Source organism: Ostrea edulis, chromosome 2, assembly GCF_947568905.1.
Source record: "Ostrea edulis chromosome 2, xbOstEdul1.1, whole genome shotgun sequence".
In the NCBI taxonomy this organism is placed as follows: Eukaryota; Metazoa; Mollusca; class Bivalvia; order Ostreida; family Ostreidae; genus Ostrea; species Ostrea edulis.
In genome coordinates, this window is record NC_079165.1 from 6,128,423 (window position 1) to 6,150,905 (window position 22,483).

The window sequence follows — 22,483 nt, forward strand, 5'->3', positions numbered from 1 at the left end:
ACAATGTATATCAAAGAAATTATATAATGCTTATGAAAATTTTCAAAGCGAACAGATATTACATATTCTCGTTACCTCACTGAACATAAACAATGTATCAATACCATGCATACCCGACTCAGCTAAAAAAAAAAATCGCCGTTTTTGCTTTGATAAACAAAAGTTCTAAATTTGTTTAAAGGGAAAGGCAACCCTAACCACATTGTTGCTTTTATGAATAACGTATTACTGACTGATATCGTAAATGACAGTCTTTAACAACAAAAGTTCTTGCTTAACGATTGAATCAATATTAATCTATAATTTATTCAAATAACCCGCGAGTCCTGTGGGGATCCGGATTAGAATAGGTCCTCAGTACCCCTTGCTTGTCGTCGAAGGCGACTAAATGGGGCAGTCCTTCGGATGAGACCGCAAACACCGAGGTCCCGTTTCACAGCAGGTGTGGCACGATAAATATCCTCCCCTGCTCAAAAGCCATAAGCAACGAACATAGGCCTAAATGAAGCCCTTCACCGGCAGTGGTGACGTCTCCATGTGAGTGAAATATTCTCGAAAGGGACGTTAAACAATATTTAATCAACCAATCAAATAACCTGCCGCTAAGAGAGCGGTCATTAAAAGTTTAATTTATGATGTCACACCTTCGGGTCCGGTTTATTTCATCAGCAGCAAAGTTATGAGATTGATCACTGTTCGTTAATGTCTTCACCTTTCACTATAAACATGACAAGTCATGAACAGTTAAGTTTGGAGTTGTATAGATTTGAGCCCGTTCATTCGCAAGAAAAGATTGAGAAAAGAAAACGTTCATTCGAGTCGCAGACCAGGCAGACGGTACGCGTTTCTTCATTCAAATATCTCGAACCTCAACTTGTCATTACACAAATGACGGATCCATATTTTACATAGTCTTTTCTTTTCACTTTCAGATGACTTGGCTAGGTCAGAAATTTCGAATAAAAACACTTTTCACATCTCCCCTTCGCATTAGTACAATTAACAGCTTGACTGGAAGGCATCAATCTATTCATTTGTAAAATCAACCACATGCACACCTTTGATGACCTTATCTCATCAAACCCAGAACAGACGGTGTGACGTCAAAATTATTGATTTTTGTGGTCTTGAATACAAGAGTTTCATATCATATCATATCATGGCGGGAATTTCAATTGTTAACGTTTCCAAATTAGTACTGAAGCTTATATAGGCCATATATTAACAGAATAGTGTGACAAATATTTATTATATAATAATCCTATCATATATTATGTAAAATGTTTGGGTTTGCTTTACCCTTTAAAGCAATTTCTACCCAGAGTTATCGTTCCCGCTACGCTCCACTAATACCTCTGTCAACGTCTAAAAATCATATCAAAACGTACTAAAACTAACTTAACATATCAAACTGTAATTATCATATCTAAGCAAATCAAACACTTGTCTGAATTTTATAAACGCAGAAGCTGGTAAATATGAGACACCTAAAAGGTTTTATATAAATATTCATTCATCCAGTAATACTAGAATAATCATGGAATTCGTTGTTTTTGTGAACTTACTGTAAGATTTTAAGCTTAACACTAAAACTTGTAAAATCATACTTTATAATGCAATAGGTAGAAATAAGTTTTACCAAGAATCTTGACATTCAGACGTTGACAGAGGTGTTGTATCGCAGCGTAATACGCCCTCTGGTGAGATATTGTCTTTAAAGAGGGTTGCGAAAGTGAAACGATAGAAATGAAAGCGGCGGATAAAACATCTCCGGATTGTCATGCATAGCGTTATATTAAATAAAGATAAAGGATAAACACAAAACATGAAATCGATTGCTTTGAAATGATACCAATAAAAGTATGGACCGTGGAGGAGAAATACATTTGGTGATTATTATTTGGTCTTCATACGAATCTACCTCGCACGTGTGACGTTTTATAGTAAACCATTTTCTCTGTTCTATGTTAATTAAGAGTCGCAGTTGCTCAGGGCTGGTGCTTTCGCTTCGTAACCAGGTGGTCGTGAGTTCGAGCCCCGCTTGTGTCAAACCTAAAACGTAAAAGTAGGTAATGTAATTATCATGGGTACCTTAGCAATGTTTGTACACGTGGGGAAATGGGAAATTGTGTTTTGGAATGGATGAATGATTGAACAGTGACCGCCGCGGTGGCCGAGAGGTTAGAGCGTTCGCCCCGCATGCTGGAGGCCGGGGTTCGAATCCCGGTCGCGACATATCGAAGTCAGTTAAAACAGGTAGTGACAGTTCCATCGCCAAACGCTCGGCATCAGGTGTGAATGTCACGGGTCCTCGGAGATGACCTTAAAAACGGATGACCCGTGTCACAGTAGGTGTGGCACGCTAAAGAACCCTCACTGCTCAATGGCCATAAGCGCCGAGCATAGACCTAAATTTGAAGCCCTTCACCGGTCTTGGTGACGTCTCTATATGAGTGAAAAATTCCCGAGCAAGACGTTAAGCAAGATACAAACAATCAATCGTGCGCATGTGTGAATAAGTTATCGAAGGCTCAGAATATTTCACGTTTTCTCCATGCCGTTATGTCTGACCACGAAGACGTGGAACTCAACCTTCTTTACGACACTCCGACTCACCGAACCCCCTCCCAGACTACTGCTCCTAAGCCATCGTAAATCAGTTCCGCTGTAAACCTAACAATACGGTAAATGACTTGGCGGATGCGGTGAGTTTGTTTAAAACTGTTATTGACTCGCAATTTGCTTCTCTCCGAGAAGCTTCTTTCAGAACAACAAAAAAAAAATATGCAAATTGTTGTCACAGAAAGTAAAGGACAGTAAAGCTTGAAGTTAACAGTATTCAGTTTTCTTATAATGAAGAGATTATTGATGGCCTTGATAATTTATCTACCGTTCTTAGCGATAGCTCGGCGACCACCATTGTTGATAAAATAAAGTAAAAAAAAAAAAAAAAAAAAGGAGAAGCTAATTAGAATAGCTGATGGTAGCCCAGCTGGTTGGAGAACAGTTCGCGAGTACGAACACAACGACTGCGCTAAAGATGCAGATGATGACAGGAAAATTAGGAGCGCGAAATCACGGGCCATGCGCCAAAATTTCAAAGGCAAGGGGCGTGTTTACAGCGGCAGTTTCTCAGGTGCAGCTTCCTACTGTTGGCGACTTCTGCATTCAGTCAGCCCTTTCGGCCATTTGGAGGCTAAAGGAGAACCCCCAACCGTCCGATGTATGTCACAAGTGCTTCTAAACAGGCCATTTAAAGAGTCGTTTCCCCCTCACCTACTCACAATCCTCCACTTGGTATGCATGTACAAGTGCAACAGGGGGAAAATAATGATAAGTATAAATCGTGTTCAAGTTGATCTGTTATTCCCGATATTGGCATGAAAAACACGGCTAAATTTTGAAAATAAATGTTATCAGATTACAGACAGGGTCACGTTTGTCTTGGAAAGAATTGAAACTTATGACTGTTTTTTCTCTCGATTATTGAAAATGACTATTCTTTTGATTTTGTATAGGTATTACCCGCCATCAATGCAATTTGATAACATTTTATCAGCCTTGATGAATGCAGATTTTGTTTCAGAAGCTGTCCAAGAGCTGATAGGCTCGGGTAGAATAGTTCAGGTAGAAGACAAACCTTATTATTAATATAGAAAACCACAAAAAGAAGACTTATTTTAGATCTTAGTTTCTTGAACTATTACACAAGGAAAGAAAAAGTGAACTATTACACAAGGAAAGAAAAAGTAAAATTCGAAGATTGCTATTCGGTATTTTGAAAGGAATTGCTATATGACAAAATTCAATTTACAGTCAATATACCATCATATTGATATTGATCCTAGTTTTCAACACTTTTTGGGGTTTTCATGGAACGAGAGTAATTTTTGCTTCACTGTTTTACTTTTTGGTCTTTCACCAGCTCCTTATGTTTTCACTAAATGTTTAAGACCATTGGTAAAGTACTGGAGAAAAATAACCTTAAAGTGGTTTTATATTTAGATGATGGTCCTGTCTTGGCGAGGTCTGAAAGTAAATGTATTTACGCCACCAATTTTATAAGACAGTCTTTAACTTCTTCAGGATTTTTCATTTATGAGAAAAATTCTATTTTACACTCTGTACAAGGAATTGAATGTCTGGGATTGTTGTGGATATCTTTTGATTTCAGTTTGAGTATACTACAGCGGAGAATTGTAGACCTAGAAGTTTGTCAAGAGAGGGTTATTAATGCTGCGAGAATCGCAGCGCAGTTCACAGGAAAAATCATATCAATGTTACCTGTCATGGGAAATGTGGTTAGACTTATGAGTCTTACTTGCCACGCCGCTATTGAGAGTCGGGTCTCTTGGGACAGAAAATTAGATCATTGTTTTAGATTCAATTTGGCGCGAAATGTAATTCTGGAGGAAATATTTTAGATTATACTATTCTAAAAGCCTTCAAAACTGCTAAAGGAAGCATGTTATTGTTTATTCAGATGCTAGCGACGTTCCGGGAGTGGCATACACTGTCGAGACAGATGAGAAAATTTGTCATTGTGCATGGAATGAAGTTGAAAAAAACTTGGAGGGAATTGAAAGCTATACAATTAGGCCTATTGTCCTTTTGCAAGAACATGTGGGGAAAACATTAAAATGGTTTATCAACAATCAGAACTGTGTCAAAATCATTGAAAGCGGGAGTATGAAAAGAGATTTACATGAAATATCAATGAGTATTTTTCAAATTTGTTTATCAAATGGTATAAGTATTGACGCACTGTGCATTCCCCGAAGTGAAATTTTAAGAGCAGATTACTTGAGCAGACTTATAGATTACGAAGATTGGGAGACAACAGACGAATATTACAAGTGTATTTGAAGTTTTGGGGTCCATTTGATATTGACTGTTTCGCTAGCTTTAAGAATACACAGTCAGGCCGTTTTAATTCCTTATTTTGGAATCCCGGTACAGAAGTGTATATTGCTTCAGTTTTTCATGGGAGGGAGATAATAACTGGCTTGTCCCTCCCATTTCAATGATTGGCAAATGCATTTTACATTTCATAGAAACAAACGTTCGAGGTTCAATCGTTCCTAAATGACCTTCATCATATTTTTGACCATTGATTTTTTATGAAAGTAATGAATTCATACCTATTGTTAGAGAGAATTCCATGAGCATTACAGAATTTACAAACAAGGAGATAACAGTAATTCTATAGGTTCTCCTATATTCTCATCAAATGTTCTGGCTATTAGATTGGATGCAACGAGCAATACATAAACTGGTCCTGGTGTGCAGGAGCACATTGCAGATGCGGGATTCTGCTTTAAACAGGTCCTGGTATGTCAATGCGCAGTACAGATGATTGGTTAATCTTTAAAAAAAGTATGTAATATTTGAAACTCTTCGTTGGAGGTTATAGATTGCAGATGAATTGATGTATAGAATTATAAGGCCTTGGTGTGCGAAATGCGTATTGCTGACGATATATGGAGATTTTTTTTTCCATTGCGAATTACATGTATAAATACATTGTGGATTTGAATATTGATTTTATACAAAGCCATATATATATATAGGTAGACAAACATTCAAGTCTACTCGGACCCTAAACTTAACGAACTTGCTGCACTTCTCCCTGAGTACTGCTTGAAGGTCAAGACTGAGAACACCCGAAAAAAATATAAGTATTCATTTAACAAGTTCTGTAGATGGTGTTCATCACATAGTTCAAATTTATCATTTCTTCCTTCGGAAGATGTATTTAGGTTTTATTTGTAAACAATTTGTTTCTGCAGCTAAAGTGGACTGCTGATATTTTGAGTTCACGGTTTGGCTATATATGTTTAGATAAAGCTTATCTTTTAAGATACAATGGAATGCACTTGGATAGAAGTCTATTTGAAGAGCAGGAATATTGAATTAATAATTTCACTCAGATACCATTGTCGCTGTCATACATATCGTATTTTTTATTTCTTTTGTGAACGTTTTCAATCGATAGTCAAAAGTTGTAGTTCGTAGGCAAGCAGATAATATAATATTAGATACAGATAGATAATAAACACCGAAGCGAAGATAACGAACACGGACCCCTGGAGACACCAGAGGTGGGATCAGACGCCTGGAAGGAATAAGCATCCCCTGTTGACCAGTCACACCCTATTCTTTCACAAGTTTTATGCCTCATTTCGGAAAAGAGGGGGCGTGTTGGTTTTTACCTGTTGGCCAGTGCACATATTATGTCTAACTTGAAAACTGACATACAAATTATGTATCTTCGGAAGAATAAAAAAACCTGAAGACGTCTTCATCCTTTTTTGACTTCCGAAGAATTTTTTTTCCCAAAGAAATCAAATTGCCTGCCACCACACAGAACATGAATTTTATTCATATGACATTTCGTAATATTTCGCGTTATTCCTCCAAAGTTTCGTGTGATACTTCATGTTAGCATTAATCCATGAAGTTATAAAAGATAACAATGGATTTCTATAGATCTTGTGATACTTCATGTTAGCATTAATCCATAACAATGGACTTCTATAGATCTTGTGATACTTCATGTTAGCATTAATCCATGAAGTTATAAAAGATAACAATGGACTTCTATAGATCTTGTGATACTTCATGTTAGCATTAATCCATGAAGTTATAAAAGATAACAGTGGACTTCTATAGATATTGACAAAAAATCTGGATAGAAAACCCCAAATAAATCATAGATAATTATTTTATTCCATGAATGAACATCATATGAAAAATCTGAATGTGAAAAATATTTTATAACAATTTACGTACTAAACTTTGTAAATGGTGTTTAAAAAGTGTTGAGTCTGTTGTTTGCAGGATATGGTGAAGGGGTTTGCGGAGCAGCGTTTCTTTTCTGGAGTCCTTGTTATAGCTAAAATCATTGAGTACATTTATTTTGATGAATACACACTCCAGAAAACAATGTTAAAGACAAGGTAGGACACAGGAAATATAATTTTTGATATTTTATCGATACGGCGAGCTCTCCACTTATAATTAACTTTGCTCTTTTTATCATGTGATTCCGAGTTACTGGAATTCACTTCCCGATTCTCTTCCGCATTCTCTTCCACAATTGCCTCCCGATTTTCGTCTGGATTTCCTTCCACGGTTACTTCGTCTGGATTTACTTCTAAAGTTACTTCGTCTGGATTCAGTTCCACAATTACTTCACGGTTCTTTACATTTACTTCACGATCTTCGTCTGGATTTACTTCCACGGTTACTTCCCGATTTTCTTCTGTATTTATTTCTACAGGTACCTTAGGATTTTCTTCCATATTTACTTCCGGATTTACTTTCGCAGTCACTTCCCGATTTTCGTCTGGATTTACTTCCAAACTTACCTCCCGATTCTCCTTCGGATTTTTATCTACAGTCACTTCCGGATTTCCGTTTCGATTTACATTTTGATTCTTCTTTCCCAGATTCACCTCCCGATTATCTTCCAGATTCACTTCGCAATCCTCCTCCAGACTGACGTCTGGATTTACTTCTCGATTCTCCTTCCGATTCTCTTTCGTATCTTCCTCCTAAAATGCATACGTGTATATGATATAGTTTTAACATCCCTACTGAACGAGTTTGTATGTTTCAAGGTATTGCAGAGTACTTGAAATTGACATAGGAAATCTGCGGTAGAGTTGTTAGCGTGTGAAATGTACATTGCGTACACTTGTAAGTCCCATTATGATCGTCCGGTTTCTCTTACTTTTTTAAAAACTTAATCATTTACAATTTTCCTTCTTTCAGTAAAAAGTCATGGTATATTCAAAATTAATTGCAAATAATTAGTGTAGAATGGTTTGAGATTCTTTCTTTCAAAGTGTTTATGATATTTTCTGAAACTACACGTAGTTTCCCTAAATTTAGGATTATAAATTATATACTGTTTTAGAAATATCCCCATTCAGCCTAACGTAAAACCTCAGCGTGTATTTTGATGGTTGATTGATTGATTGATTTTATGTTGTTTAACGTCCCACTCGAGAATGTTTCACTCAAATGGAGACGTCACCAGTGCCGGTGAAGGGCTGCAAAATTTAGGCCTGTGTTCGGCGCTTATGGCCATTGAGCAGGGAGAGATCTTATCGTGCCACACCTGCTGTGACACGGGACCTCCGTATTTTGCGGCCTCATCCGAAGGACCGCCCCATTTAGTCGCCTCTTACGACAAGCAAGGGGTACTGAGGACTTATTCTAACCCGGATCCACACGGGATTATTTTGATGATAGTTTAAGTTGATGTGAATATCGATCTGTTGCAGATATATTTCTGCATTGTATTTTACGTCTATATGATTTTACGTTTACCTGGGCTTGTCTGTGATGGTAGAGTATGTGTACGTGTATACACACAAACTCTAACAATGCTGCAAGTACAAACACAGTCCCAACCGTTATCCACACGTCGATGGCCTTTATGTAGGTGACTGGCGGAAGAGAATCTGTCAAGGCGGAATTCTGCACTGTCATGGTAAGCAGGCACGTGATTCCGAGCGAGAGCCTCTCCGGGGTCGCTTCTGCGCCAATCCAGAAAGATATCCAAGACAGCATGACCACGAGCATGCTGGGAATGAAGATTTGTAGGATGTAGTAACCTAGATCTCTCCGGAGGAACATGTGGGCTTCGAGGCATGAAAATTCCGTGTCTGGTAACAAAAAGATATTATTTAGCCATGTAGTGCTGGGTTGTAGATAGACAAAAGATGCCAATTATAAGTAATCTTTCTCTCTTTCAATGAAGGATACAAAGGTCTTATGATCAACCCGCACTCACGGAATGCTGGGTAATTTTCAGTGCTATATATATTTGATCCAAAATAACTCCTATTGTTTATTTAGTACCCCCTCGTAATCCATTGTAAGAGAGGATAATAAATGTATTAGCGGGACCCTCCGTGTGTGGGTGAGTATATGAAAATGTGTGTTAGTGTGTGTAACACTGAATTATAATGTAAAGATGAAGAACCCTACTGATTTTGGGGACAAAGGTCACGGTCACTACTGGACTTCATAGGAAACGCATTTATTGAAGCAAACACTGCAACCACTTATCATGTTAGATTCGTGGATATAGGTAATTATTTGCACAAAGAAAAATGTTTAACTATCGATGTTAATCACTGAATAAATTAATATTAGATATTTTTGAATGATTAAAGAATAATAAAAACAAACTGAACATTACAACTAGTAAAAAGCTATCGAAGAGATTAATGAAACATAGGATCAGTTTACCGGATGACAGGTGCAACCGGAAATAGAACTACCTGACGTCATACCCAGATGGTGGCTACACATATCACTTCCGGACTGCATTCTTACATGGCGAAATTATCCTGGTATTTCGCGCAGACGAAAGAATCCAAGTTAGATCTTCAGTGTTACGGAGGCGAGAAAAGTATTGAACCTGATCGGTGAGCGCGCCACCTAGATTTCAGGGCAGATAATCTGGAGTTTTATTTGCCATTAGTTCTTTATCTATGTATTTACATTTCCAATGTTTTTGATTTTGGTATTTTTACAAATTGTAATGATAATCATCTCCACATGAATGTTTTGTAGTTGTAAACAATGCATATATGAAACTTGATAAATATAGCACCTCTATTTTATATTTACAGAAATAAACATATATTGTAAATATAAAAAATAAATTTCATTTTTGAAAATACTGAAGGTACTTTTTTTTTATCACGCGCTTTATGAAGTATGCCGACATGAAGCGTCGCATTTATTTTCAAAAACTGAAATTTGTTTCTTATACAAAAAAATGTAGGATTGAGTATGGGAATTCATATAATCCAAAACTGTCTAAAACGTACCATAAGCAACTACTGTAGTACACAAGCGAGTTTCCAGAGGCTTGTAAAAGTAGAACTTTGGCAGAGTGTGATCTTCGGTAATGATGTCACCTAAAATGACTTTGTCATCTTTTTCCCACATTAGCAATACATTGTCATTGGAATAGGCATCTGAAATTTAAAGATCTAAAACGAATACCTTTTAAAGGACAAACTCATTTAATTTTTTTTTTAAATATTCCAGATACAAGAAAAGCATGATTCTTTATTATGAACGACAAATAGATAGGTAAGCAAATAAATAAAAACATACAATACAAAATTTGGGGAAGAATCCATGTAAGTAGTAAAATAGGATAGATTCTTTAAAAAAAAAACTTGATGATAATTGCTTTATAATTTCAAGATCTTTTGTCGATATTAACAGGAGAAATAGTTCGTGTGTGCTATATGATGGAATAACAAAATTAAAATTTCTGTCTTTATTATGCATATTTCAACTGTAACTAAAATAAATGATTATCGTGCGTTATCACTACTTACAGGTTTCCACGAGAATGGAACAAGTCTGGTCGTCCAGAGGGTAAGATTTTAAATTCATGATGCAGGAAAGCGTTAAGGATAACCTGTTAATACAATCAAACAGTTGCATTCCCGCGGTGGCGAAAATCCCAAATTGATCTTTTCAAAGGACATAGAAATTCAAGGTTAAAATGTGTTAAAGTATGCTGAATATCTTTATTCGGATAACAGATACCATTACTTTTGTGCAAGCCTAAAACACCCAATTCTGTCCGCCATATTTCATATGATATACTAATTTTGTACCTCTGCTGTGCTCATTACATTCGATTGTAAAATGTACCAATGTTTTGTGCACGGTCTCCTTGGTATCATATTATGGGAATTTACAAACACAAATGTATAACCTAATACTATAGGTTTCATATAGAAAACTTCAAGGTTTTAAAAATCCATTAATCCCTAAAATGAAAGAAATTAAAATATGCATGTACTTTATTGTGTTTAATGATATTGCATGTTTGATTTATAAGTCAATTTCAGGGCAAAGAAGTGCGATTCTAATAAGCATGTTCCAACTTGCACGTATTAATTAATGATAATAAAAGGAAATAGAAAACAAAGGAAAAAAAAACAACTTTATTAAATCTACAAAAATTGTATTATTAGAATCCTATTTTTCCTTTTATGTGTAGATGTTGTCTATACATGTTTTATGGTATGGGGATAGCGTTCTAAGTTTTAAGAACGTTTGCTAGATCCTTTTGTCAATTTCAGTTACAATAAGATATGTTCAAACCAAATCAAAAAATAAAAGGAAAGTTCAGAAATTCACAATTCCATGATTCTAAAACACGATTATTTATATGAAGAAACTTATGTTTTATATAAAAACATCAACTGAAAGAAATGAGAAGATGACAAAATGCTAAATACATGAAGAAACAAGAAGGCTATCAATCCTTAACAAAAACAAAGTTGTTTAAAATATGTTCGTACAATACAATGCCACTATTCTTTCTAACTCTTCCCGTGGGGACCCGGGTTAGAATAGGTCCTCTGTACCCCTTGCGTATCGTAAGAGGCGACTAAATGGGGCGGTCCTTCGGATGAGACCGTAAAAACCGAGGCCCCATATCACAGCAGGTGTGGCACGATAAAGATCCCTCCCCTCATAAGCTTAAGTTAGCAGCCCATCACCGGCAATGGTGTCGTCTCCATATGAGTGGAAAATTCTCAAGCAGGACGTTAATTAATACATAACCAACCAACATATCTTTCTAACCCACCTGATGAGATCTCAAAACAAATAAACAGAGCAGTATGTGAAACTGCAAAGATGAAGGGAAAAAAAATAAGTATGCTCATTGGAAAAGAAATACAAGAAATAAATGTAAGTATATTGTAAATTACAACTTATCTATTGTCATGATAAGAAAAATGCATAATGAGCCTATAGAATAGTTCGTGTTTTTAAAAAATAGTTTTTTATTTATAAAAATTTAAAACAAGTGTGCTGTCTTAAATCATGTAGTGTGCAAGTCTAGCATTTTCGATGCTAGTTGTAAACAAAGAAAAATTGATGAGATTTGGGGGGTGTTATACAATACACGATATCTAGAGATTTTCAGACCTGACACTGTATGTTACATGTCCGTTTTTACTGATGTGAAGGAGTTTATTTGGAACGGTCACTGCGTGAATATCCGCGCGTTTCTCATTCGGGAAGTAGGTATCAGGAACCCAGACATCGTGCATACGTCTCTGGTCCAGCTCCAGCCTCGTTATATTACTTAGGTGAGAAAAGGACAGCCGAGGATCTGTCCAAGTCTGACGAAAGTAAACATCAAGTGTGTAATCCTGTGAAGAAACCATACAAAGCATCAAGTGTGTAATCCTGTGAAGAAACCATACAAAGCATCAAGTGTGTAACCCTGTGAAGAAACCATACAAAGTATCAAGTGTGTAACCCTGTGAAGAAACCATACAAAGCATCAAGTGTGTAACCTTGTGAAGAAACCGTACATTAAAGTAAATCAAAACTTTAAAACTTACAGGACGACTGAAATTTACTTTTTAAATTAGTTCGAGAACGGGGTCATGCTTAAAACTTACAGGACGACTGAAATTTACTTTTTAATTTAGTTCGAGAACGGGGTCATGCTTAAAACTTACAGGACGACTGAAATTTGTTTTTAAATTAGTTCAAGAAAGAGGTCATGTTTAAAACTTACAGGACGACTAAAGAAATTTAGTTCAAGAAAGAGGTCATGTTTAAAACTTGCAGGACGACTGAAATTTACTTTGGTTCAAGAATTTAAAGAGGTCATTTTTAAAACTTGCAGGAGGACTGAAATTTACATTGGTTCAAGAACGGGGTCACGTTTAAAACTTACAGGAAAGAGGTCATGTTTAAACCTTGCAGGACTAAAAAAAATTAGTTCAAGAAAGAGGTCCTGTTTAAAACATGAAGGATGACTGAAATTTACTTCAGTTCAAGAAAGAGGTCATGTTTAAACCTTGCAGGACGACTGAAATTGGCTTTGGACCAAGAAAGAGGTTATGTTTAAACCTTGCAGGACGACTGAAATTTACTCCAATTCAAGAAAGAGGTCATGTTTAAACCTTGCAGGACGACTGAAATTGACTTTGGTTCAAGAAAGAGGTCATGTTTAAACCTTGCAGGACTAAAAAAAAAATTAGTTCAAGAAAGAGATCATGTTTAAAACATGAAGGATGACTGGAATTTACTTCAGTTCAAGAAAGAGGTCATGTTTAAACCTTGCAGGACGACTGAAATTGACTTTGGTTCAAGAAAGAGGTCATGTTTAAACCTTGCAGGACGACTGAAATTTACTCCAATTCAATAAAGAGGTCATGTTTAAAACTAGCAGGACGACTGAAATTGACTTTGGTTCAAGAAAGAGGTCATATTTAAACTTTGCAGGAAGACTGAAATTTACTCCAGTTCAAGAAAGAGGTCATGTTTAAACCTTGCAGGACGACTGAAATTGACTTTGGTTCAAGAAAGAGGTCATGTTTAAAACTTGCAGGACGACTGAAATTTACTTTGGTTCAAGAAAGAGGTCATGTTTAAACCTTGCAGGACGACTAAAATTTACTTCAGTTCGAGGAAGGGGTCTTGTTTGATACATCCTGTTTCTGAAATCTACAATCTCAATATTTAGAGTCCATGCTATTAAAAGTGATATAATTTCTCAATTCTACTGCAATTTAAGTTAAATGCTGATTTGTACGCCAATTTGCAAAGTTACTTAATACGATTTAGAAGATTTAACGTCAAAATTAAATATTTTTTTTCCTAAACATTAATGAAAAAGAAAACCCAATGATTCACCATGGATATTTCATTAATTGTGTCAATCCTAGAGACGTAGAACTGCACGTAGACCTTTGTTGGACCGCCTACAAGTGAAAAAATATCAAAATCAGTTACTACATACACAAGATCGTATATTTAGTAGTAATATACACATTTTATGAAACCTTTGATTTGTCGACAGTAAAAGAATTTGCTGTCACATGTTGTACTAATTTCTCGACATTCATGTATCAGATTTTCAGGTATTCTTGTATGAGATTGATCACTTTTCGTTATCTTCACCTTTCATACACATCCAATCCCAGGAGGACTAATTACATGTATGTCGAGAATTTCAAAATAACATCAACAACTAAAATATGTTGAACCTGTAGGTTGTGAGTTTTCGAATCACATGGAACTTTAATGAATGTTTGAGGTGAGTGTACCGCAATAAGAATATATTTACAGATTAGAGTTTCAACAGTACTGCACATACAAAACACCTCCTGATACAGCTGTACAGTGTATTTCCAACTATTTTCGCACCCTTTCTTGAGATGATATTGATTCATTATCGGGATCTTTATAGGGGAGGGGAGGGGGCTATTCATTAAACGTAATGAATCTTTGGAAATGCACACATTCTACATGTAGTAACATGTGGGCTGCTAATGATATCATCTATTATTAAAAAGAAACTATGGGAAAAGTGGTATATGTCTACAAACGCTGCGCATACTTTGTCCGTGAAATTAGTTATAAAAATGTAATTAATAGTAATGAAATATGTCACATGCAATCTTGAATATCTATAATTCTTTCAAAATGATGCGATTATTGATGATATCTGGGACTTTTAAAGTTCTGAATTTAAAATCTCTGGATGTTTCCTAAAAATACGGATACATTGATTTGTATTGAAAATAATTTCGTACATAAATCTATATGATTCAAGAAAAAAGTGTATCAATCTCAACTTCACTGAATGATTAATTGATTTTATTTTGCACTCATACGAAGAAATGGTGAAAGGCTGCAACATTTAGGTCTGCGCTCAGCGCCTACCGCCATTGAGCAGGGAGGGGTCTTTATCGTACCATCCCTGCTGTTTGTTCTCGTATATTTTATGTCAATCTGATTAAAATAAGATCTTTGATCCGCTCCGTTATTGTTATGTCGCTAGCGACATAACAATAACGGAGCGGATCAAAGATCTTATTTTAATCAGATTGATTTTATGTATGTACAGTAATTAATGTTTGTCGTACATTTTATGTATGTACAGTAATCAATGTTTGTTATACATTTTATGTATGTACAGTAATCAATGTTTGTTGTACATTTTATGTATGTACAGTATTAATCAATGTTTGTTATACATTTTATGTATGTACAGTAATCAATGTTTGTTATACATTTTATGTATGTACAGTAATCAATGTTTGTTATACATTTTATGTATGTACAGTATTAATCAATGTTGTCGTACATTTTTGATCCCAATAAGTATGCGTGTAGCGAAAAATATACAAGTCCATCTCTATACGTGTACCTTTCTCGAAATGTGGCGGAATGCTGGGATCATATTCAGTACTGTTCAGAAGTGTATCTATAATGCCTTTCCTGTAATGGAACATTAGAGCATTCATGAATATTTCAACATTTCACTTACCGGTGCATGTGTCCATTATAATCACTCACAATTTATTTTCGTTCTGGCACCATAATATTCAAACGAGCATGCTCTTTCCACATACTGTATACGTCAACAACTTCACGTGATGTCGAGTTCTAATGGAAAAGTAAAATTCTCTACCTTGGTACACAGATTTCTGTGTAATTCGACTTCAGATGCAAGTCATCATATATATTGCCGATACTTTAGAATATAAATACCAGTTATATATATATTTATTGTCGATACTTTAGAACATACATGTAAATACTAGTCATTATATATATTGTCTATACTTTAGAACATAGATACCAATTGTCATACATATACATTGTCGATACTTTAGAACATAAATACTAGTTATCAGGTTTGAGAAATTTGTGTTGAACATGCATTGCTAAAGGTTTTAACTGTTTCAAATAAGGTTCGTCAAGCTGCTTGAAACAAAACTCGACTACATTAAGGGGCATGATCGATATCGAATAAAAATCTAAAATCAAGTAGTTTTGGGAAAGGGGCGTAAGTTTCTGTTGCTCCACGTCGATTACACGATCTTTAATTATTTTTGGAGAGATTAACTTTTCGATGTAAATACATTTCAATATGTAAAACTTATACGGTACCAATTTTGATGCACCAGATGCGCATTTCGACAAATAATGTCTCTTCAGTGATGCTGAACCGAAATGTTTGAAATCCAAAATAACTATGGAGTTTTGGAGCTAAATATAGCCAAAAACAGCGTGCCAAAAAAGTGGAGCCAAATTCGTCCAAGGATAAGAGCTATGCACGACGGAGATAATCCTTAATTTTGAAATGAATTTCTAAATTTTATAACAGCAATTAAATATACATCCGTATTTTCAAGCTAGTAACGAAGTACTAAACTACTGGGCTGTAGAGACCCTCGGGGACTAACAGTCCACCAGCAGAGGCCTCGACCCAGGGGTCATAATGTAAAACTTATACGGTACCAATACATTTAAAAGACCACATTATAAATGTACACTTTCCTTTGTGAATAAAGAGTACGAAAGACACATTATGAACATATGGAATGTTGTTAGTACTTTTTACTTTATAATCAATTTGGATCAACATTCACCTTATTTAGTTTTAAGGGGGTGGGAAGGGGTCTTGATAAAAACGGGGGAGGGGGGGGGGGGGGTAAGAAAATTAAACTTAATCTTGCACGTAATCGTTCTGAAACATGTAATACATGAACATGTACTAATTTGAAAACATTTGGATCATGCACCAGTTAGTGATTAGTAATCTAATTTTGATTCTTTATCCAGTGTTTATTATGAGGGTTTTTTGCCGCAGTCTTCGGTGTTGATAGACTTAACGCTTCTGTAACAAAACAATACCACATTCCACTATACATAACTATGGAATACTAGTATAGTGCAATTTAAGTATCAACGTTTTTACTTTAGTGAAAACTTTACCATATAGTAAATCATATTGTCATTTTTTAGATGGAGTAACTGAAAGTTTTCATATTTCTTTTGTCATATTTATTATTCTTCGATACTTTCTTCTTCAAAGTGTTGCTTATTTGAATATGTGTATCAAAGCTCTTTACTATGGTATCAAACGTTTTACAACAGCCAATCAAAAGACTAGTTTTTGTTTAAAGTAGTAAGTTTTTACTACATTAAACTACGTGTGTAGGTATAGTGCTTTTACTAGGGTAAGTGGCCATTGCCGTAGGTACTAACACAACAACGCAAATATATTCATCGATAATACAAATAAAACAGGATGTAAACCAATTCACGATGATCCGCTCACTCCGTATCTAAGTCTATACATTTCATAAATCTAGAACAGCTGTTCACCTGTCGGCTGTTGACACGACGTGACGTCAGAATGCGCAATTAGATTATAACCGTCTCGTGGTTACATGTATCTTACACGCACATCCGGTAATGCCCAGTCAGTTAAGATGCAATTTATGCAGTGTTTATTTGTGTTTATATTTTAGTGTTTAGAAATAAATGAATAACAATCGTGCAATGAGGAAATCAAACTTCTTTTGGAATAATTTACAACGACGACTCTCAGTCCCCGATATACTTGTGAAGGATCACCTTAACGGTTTGCCTTTTGTCTATATTGTAACAGAATCTAAATAAGGTTCATTGAAACTGTACCATGACGATATAGACGATAAGCTATTCACCGTCCACTGACAAGCCTGGTATCCAGCGTGTGTAAATGTAATTTTTACGATGTCTTCACATGCACTATCAAACTGTGTATAATTTTGCACTAAGATAAACATACTCCCGTGCAAACCTTGCCCTCGCCGATTCACATGCGCCAAGAGGTGCAAAATTTGCGTATATATAGGTAGGGAAGTAATTAATGTTGTAATCAGACAACAGTGGGAGTAGATGTTGCATCGTATACCCCTGTGTTATAGGTGGAGGTAGCTGTTACATCATATACCACCGTGTTATAGTGGGAGGTAGCTGTTCAATCGTGATATACCCCTGTATTATAGTTGGAGGTAGCTGTTACATCATATACCCCTGTATTATAGTTGGAGGTAGCTGTTACATCATATACCCCTGTATTATAGTGGGAGGTAGCTGTTACATCATATACCCCTGTATTATAGTTGGAGGTAGCTGTTACATCATATACCCCTGTATTATAGTTGGAGGTAGCTGTTACATCATATACCCCTGTATTATAGTGGGAGGTAGCTGTTACATCATATACCCCTGTATTATAGTTGGAGGTAGCTGTTACATCATATACCCCTGTATTATAGTGGGAGGTAGCTGTTACATCATATACCCCTGTATTATAGTTGGAGGTAGCTGTTACATCATATACCCCTGTATTATAGTTGGAGGTAGCTGTTACATCATATACCCCTGTATTATAGTTGGAGGTAGCTGTTACATCATATACCCAGGGCCGTAAATTACATGGAGGCGGACAGGCAGCTGCCTCCTCCAACTTTTGAGCCAAAAAAAAATTAAAATTTAAAGTTCATTAGAATTTATGTTGTTTCCAATAACTAAGAACATGATACCTCCCTTAAAAAGCATTCCAAATCTTTCTTTTAGAATGAGTTAGTCAAGTAACATCTTAGAAGGCCCTAGAATCAAGGATTTTGCACGAAACGTGTTCAGTGTGCACAAAATGTGCTCAGCGTCTGGGGGCCTGGGCGGCCCCCAGACCCCCACCTAATTTCCTGCCTCCTCCAAATTGAAGGTTAATTTACGGCCCTGTATACCCCTGTGTTATAGTGGGAGGTAACTGTTCAATCGTATACCCTTGTATTATATTTGGAAGTAGCTGTTACATCGTATACCCCAGTATTATAGTTGGGGTAGGTGTTACACCGTGTACCCCTGCAATTACATATGTTTTATCAAAAATGAATCTTTTTTCTTTAAGATTTTTATACTTTCGAACATTGTATTGACGTTGGCATTAGAAGCTCATGTACATGTGGCATATTATGAAAGCCTCAACTTTGGTTTTCCGGGTAACTATGGCAGTTACTATAGTAATCCCCCCATATAAACCATTCCTAACAAATGATGGTTTTTCAGACGGGGAAGATAACTCTTTTATAATAAAGATGCAAATGAAAGTTGAAGATAACGAACAGTGATCAATTTCACAATTCATAAAGCAATACAAAATGGTGAGCTGGGCAAACATGGACCCCTGGCTATACCAGAGGTGGAATCAGGTGTCTACGAGAAGTAAGCATATTCTGTCGACCGGTCACACCCACCGTGGGCCCTATATCTTGATCAGGTAAACGGAGTTATTCATAGTCAAAATCAGTGTGCTAAGATCGGCCTAAAATTCGATATGAAACATGTCAGACATCTGACCCAATTATAGGTTGTATTGACAAACTAGATTGTTATAACGACCATAGAATTTGCAAAATGCTAACTTTAGACGAGGCTGTTGAAACCCCTTCACCATAAACCAGTAGCCTGCCTCGAGTTAACAAGAGGCTCGTGGGTCACATCGCTCACCTGAGTCACCTTGGTCCATATCAGAAGACTTCCCATATATATTTGCATGTAAAACCGTATTCCTTATTATGGCCCCAACATACCCCTGGAGGCCATGGTTTTTGCAAACTTGAATCTACACTATGTCAGAAAGCTTTCATGTAAATGTGAACTTCTTTGGCCCAATGGTTCTTGAGAAGAGTTTTAAAGATTTTTCCTATATATTTTTATGTAAAACTTTGATCCCCCCTTGTAGCCCCATCCTACCCCCAGGGGCCATGATTTGAACAAACCTGAATGTGCACTATGTTAGGAAGCTTTCATGTAAATATCAGCTTTTCTGGCTCAGTGGTTCTTGAGAAGAAGATTTTAAAAGATTTTCCCTATATATTTGTATGTAAAACTTTGATCCCCTATTGTGGCCCCATCCTACCCCAGGGGGCCATGATTTGGACAAACTTAAATCTGCACTATGTTAGGAAGCTTTCATGTAAATATAAGCTTTTCTGGCTCAGTGGTTCTTGAGAAGAAGATTTTTAAAGATGTTTCCTATATATTTGTATGTAAAACTTTGATCCCCTCTTGTGGCCCCATCCGACCCCCGGGGGCCAGGATTTTAACAATTTAGAATATTCACTATATCAGGAAGCTTTCATATAAATCTCAGCTTTTCTGGCTCAGTGGTTCTTGAGAAGATTTTAAAAGATTTTTCCTATATATTTGTATGTAAAACTTTGATCCCCTATTGTGGCCCCATCCAACCCCCGGGGGCCATGATTTTAATAATTGAGAATCTGCACTACCTAATAAAGCTTATCTATAAATTTCATTTTTTCTGGCCCAGTGGTTCTTGAGAAGAAGATTTTTTAATGACCCCTACTCTATTTTTACCTTTTCTTGATTATCTCCCTTTGGAAGGTGGCCTGGCCCTTTATTTTAATAATTTAAAATTCCCTTTACCTAAGGATGCTTTGTGCCAACTCTGGTTGAAATCGGCCCAGTGGTTTTTGAGAAGAAGTCAAAAATGTTAAAAGTTTACAGACGGACGGACGCCGGAATACGGGTGATCAGAAAAGCTCACTTGAGCTTTTAGCTCAGGTGAGCTAAAAACGGATTATACACAGAACAAGCTCTTGTATATCGAATCAGTTGAGATATATAAACACCATATGCAGGTGATGATGGAACACTGCTATACAAATATGGGAAGTTGAGATTGGGGAAGCTGAAATTGTCCTGTTTATCATAAAGTTGAGCTGTTAGTTTGCCGTTAATATCTATTTTCAAATATCATTTGATGTCAAAGAAAATGTTTGAAAATCGTATGAAATAGGCATTAAGCGTTATTGTTGCGCAATACATTGCACTTGAATAACACCTGTGACCTAGATAATATTCTAGACGTTCTATTTTTAGAACGATGTTTGTCACAGTTCAATGAAAGATTAAGATAACGAACAGTGATCAATCTCATAACTCCTATAAGAAATACAAAGTAAAGAGTTGGGCAAACACGGACCCCTAAATTGGTCCCCAGTACTCCTTTGTTGTCGTAAGAGGCGATTAAATGGGGCGGTCCTTCGGATGAAACGTCATAAACCGAGGTCCCGTGCAGGTGTAGTACGATAAAGATCCCACCCCTGCTCAGAGGCCGTATACACCGAGTATAAGCCTAAATTATGCAGACCTTAACGGCAATGGAGACGTCTCCATATGAGTGAAAGATACTCGAGAGGGACATTAAACATTATTCAATCAATCAACCTTTGTTATTAGTATTTGTAGGTGTTCTGTTATTTTGACACATACAGTATGTACGGTACATGTAACATCATTTATTATTATACTAAAGTCAAATAAAAGGTAAAATAAAACCCCTAGAAAACAATTTCAACAATGCTGCGAGGTAGTGGAGTTCATGGAATGCGCATATTCACACGCGGACAGGCAGCACTATAAACCGGATCTAAGGAGACTGAAGCCCAGTGTGCCTTCATATGAAAATGCAATAGATTCTATAGAAATTAAGCAGAATACACACAGTGAATAATCCCCTTTTGTTTACGATTACTGCTTTGATCTGATGTTGAAGGAATGGGAAGCTGATGCGATTATTTTACCAAGTTTACAATAATCAAATACCATATTTAAATATCATCCTACGGAACCATAATTGATGCATTTTCTCCAAAACACACAATCTGGTTAATCTCGTCCGATCTTGCAACTTTCACTTCAACGATAGATAGAGGCACACAATAATCCAAGGGTTGTTCAATGCTAAAGCATAAAGACGACCAGATACAAAGAGTGCGAATAACATTTCCCGATTCCAAGAATCTTTAGATGTATGCTTACATGTAAGAAATAGTAACAGAAAATGAGCATCATGAAAAGATCTACCTTGTCATTGCTCCTAGAGACACCGGCACAATGGTTAAGAATATCAGAGTGACCAGATTCATTGTCACATCAGCGTGCATCTTCCACAAATCTTCTAGGACCAACGTGCCAATGTTTATACAGAAACCTACCCGACGAAGCCTCGGTGTTTCCGATCGGCATTGTGTCAAAAAGGATGCATTCCCATGTAATGGTGGTGTATGCGGGCTGTATCTTTTAAGTCACTGACACTAATGATGATATAACAACAGGATAATGATTAGACAAAGTCGTGATGGAAGGAAAGTCTAACAAGATACATTTCGGTATTGTTGAATTTCAATTGTATATTGTGAATTAACTTTCTCTTTTAGAAAATTGTTGAGTGTGGCGGAAAACAGCAATCAACCAATCAATCAATCAATCTCTTTTAGATTTGGTTGTGACTGGTTGACAGGTGATGCTTATTCCTCCTAGACACATGATCCCATTTCTGATATGTCCAGGGGTCCGTGTTTGCCCATTTCTTTATTTGGTGTTCCTTATAGGAGTTATGAGATTGGTTACTGTTCGTTATCTTTACCCTTCATTTATCTATTTCTTAATTTATAGAATAGAGAAATAAATGAAGCAGAATAGTGTATTGATATATTTTCAAATTTGATGACACCTGAGCTAAGCTTATGTTTTAATGATTAACCACATGTGATGATGCAGAGCATTTTAGCTCACCTGAGACGAAGACTTTTCA

At 36.3% G+C, this 22,483-nt stretch overlaps 1 protein-coding gene across 1 annotated transcript; it reads right to left on the bottom strand.

The window, feature by feature from the left end:
• Nucleotides 1-6,914: 6,914 nt before the first annotated feature.
• Nucleotides 6,915-21,833, bottom strand: LOC125678556 (glycine receptor subunit alpha-4-like). Its single transcript, XM_056156643.1, has 8 exons — nucleotides 21,754-21,833; nucleotides 15,230-15,300; nucleotides 13,711-13,778; nucleotides 11,986-12,182; nucleotides 10,374-10,456; nucleotides 9,852-10,001; nucleotides 8,338-8,675; nucleotides 6,915-7,556 (listed from the first exon to the last, which is right to left on the bottom strand). The coding sequence occupies exons 1-8, from the start codon at nucleotides 21,831-21,833 to the stop codon at nucleotides 6,915-6,917; spliced, it is 1,629 nt and encodes a 542-aa protein (XP_056012618.1).
• Nucleotides 21,834-22,483: the final 650 nt, after the last annotated feature.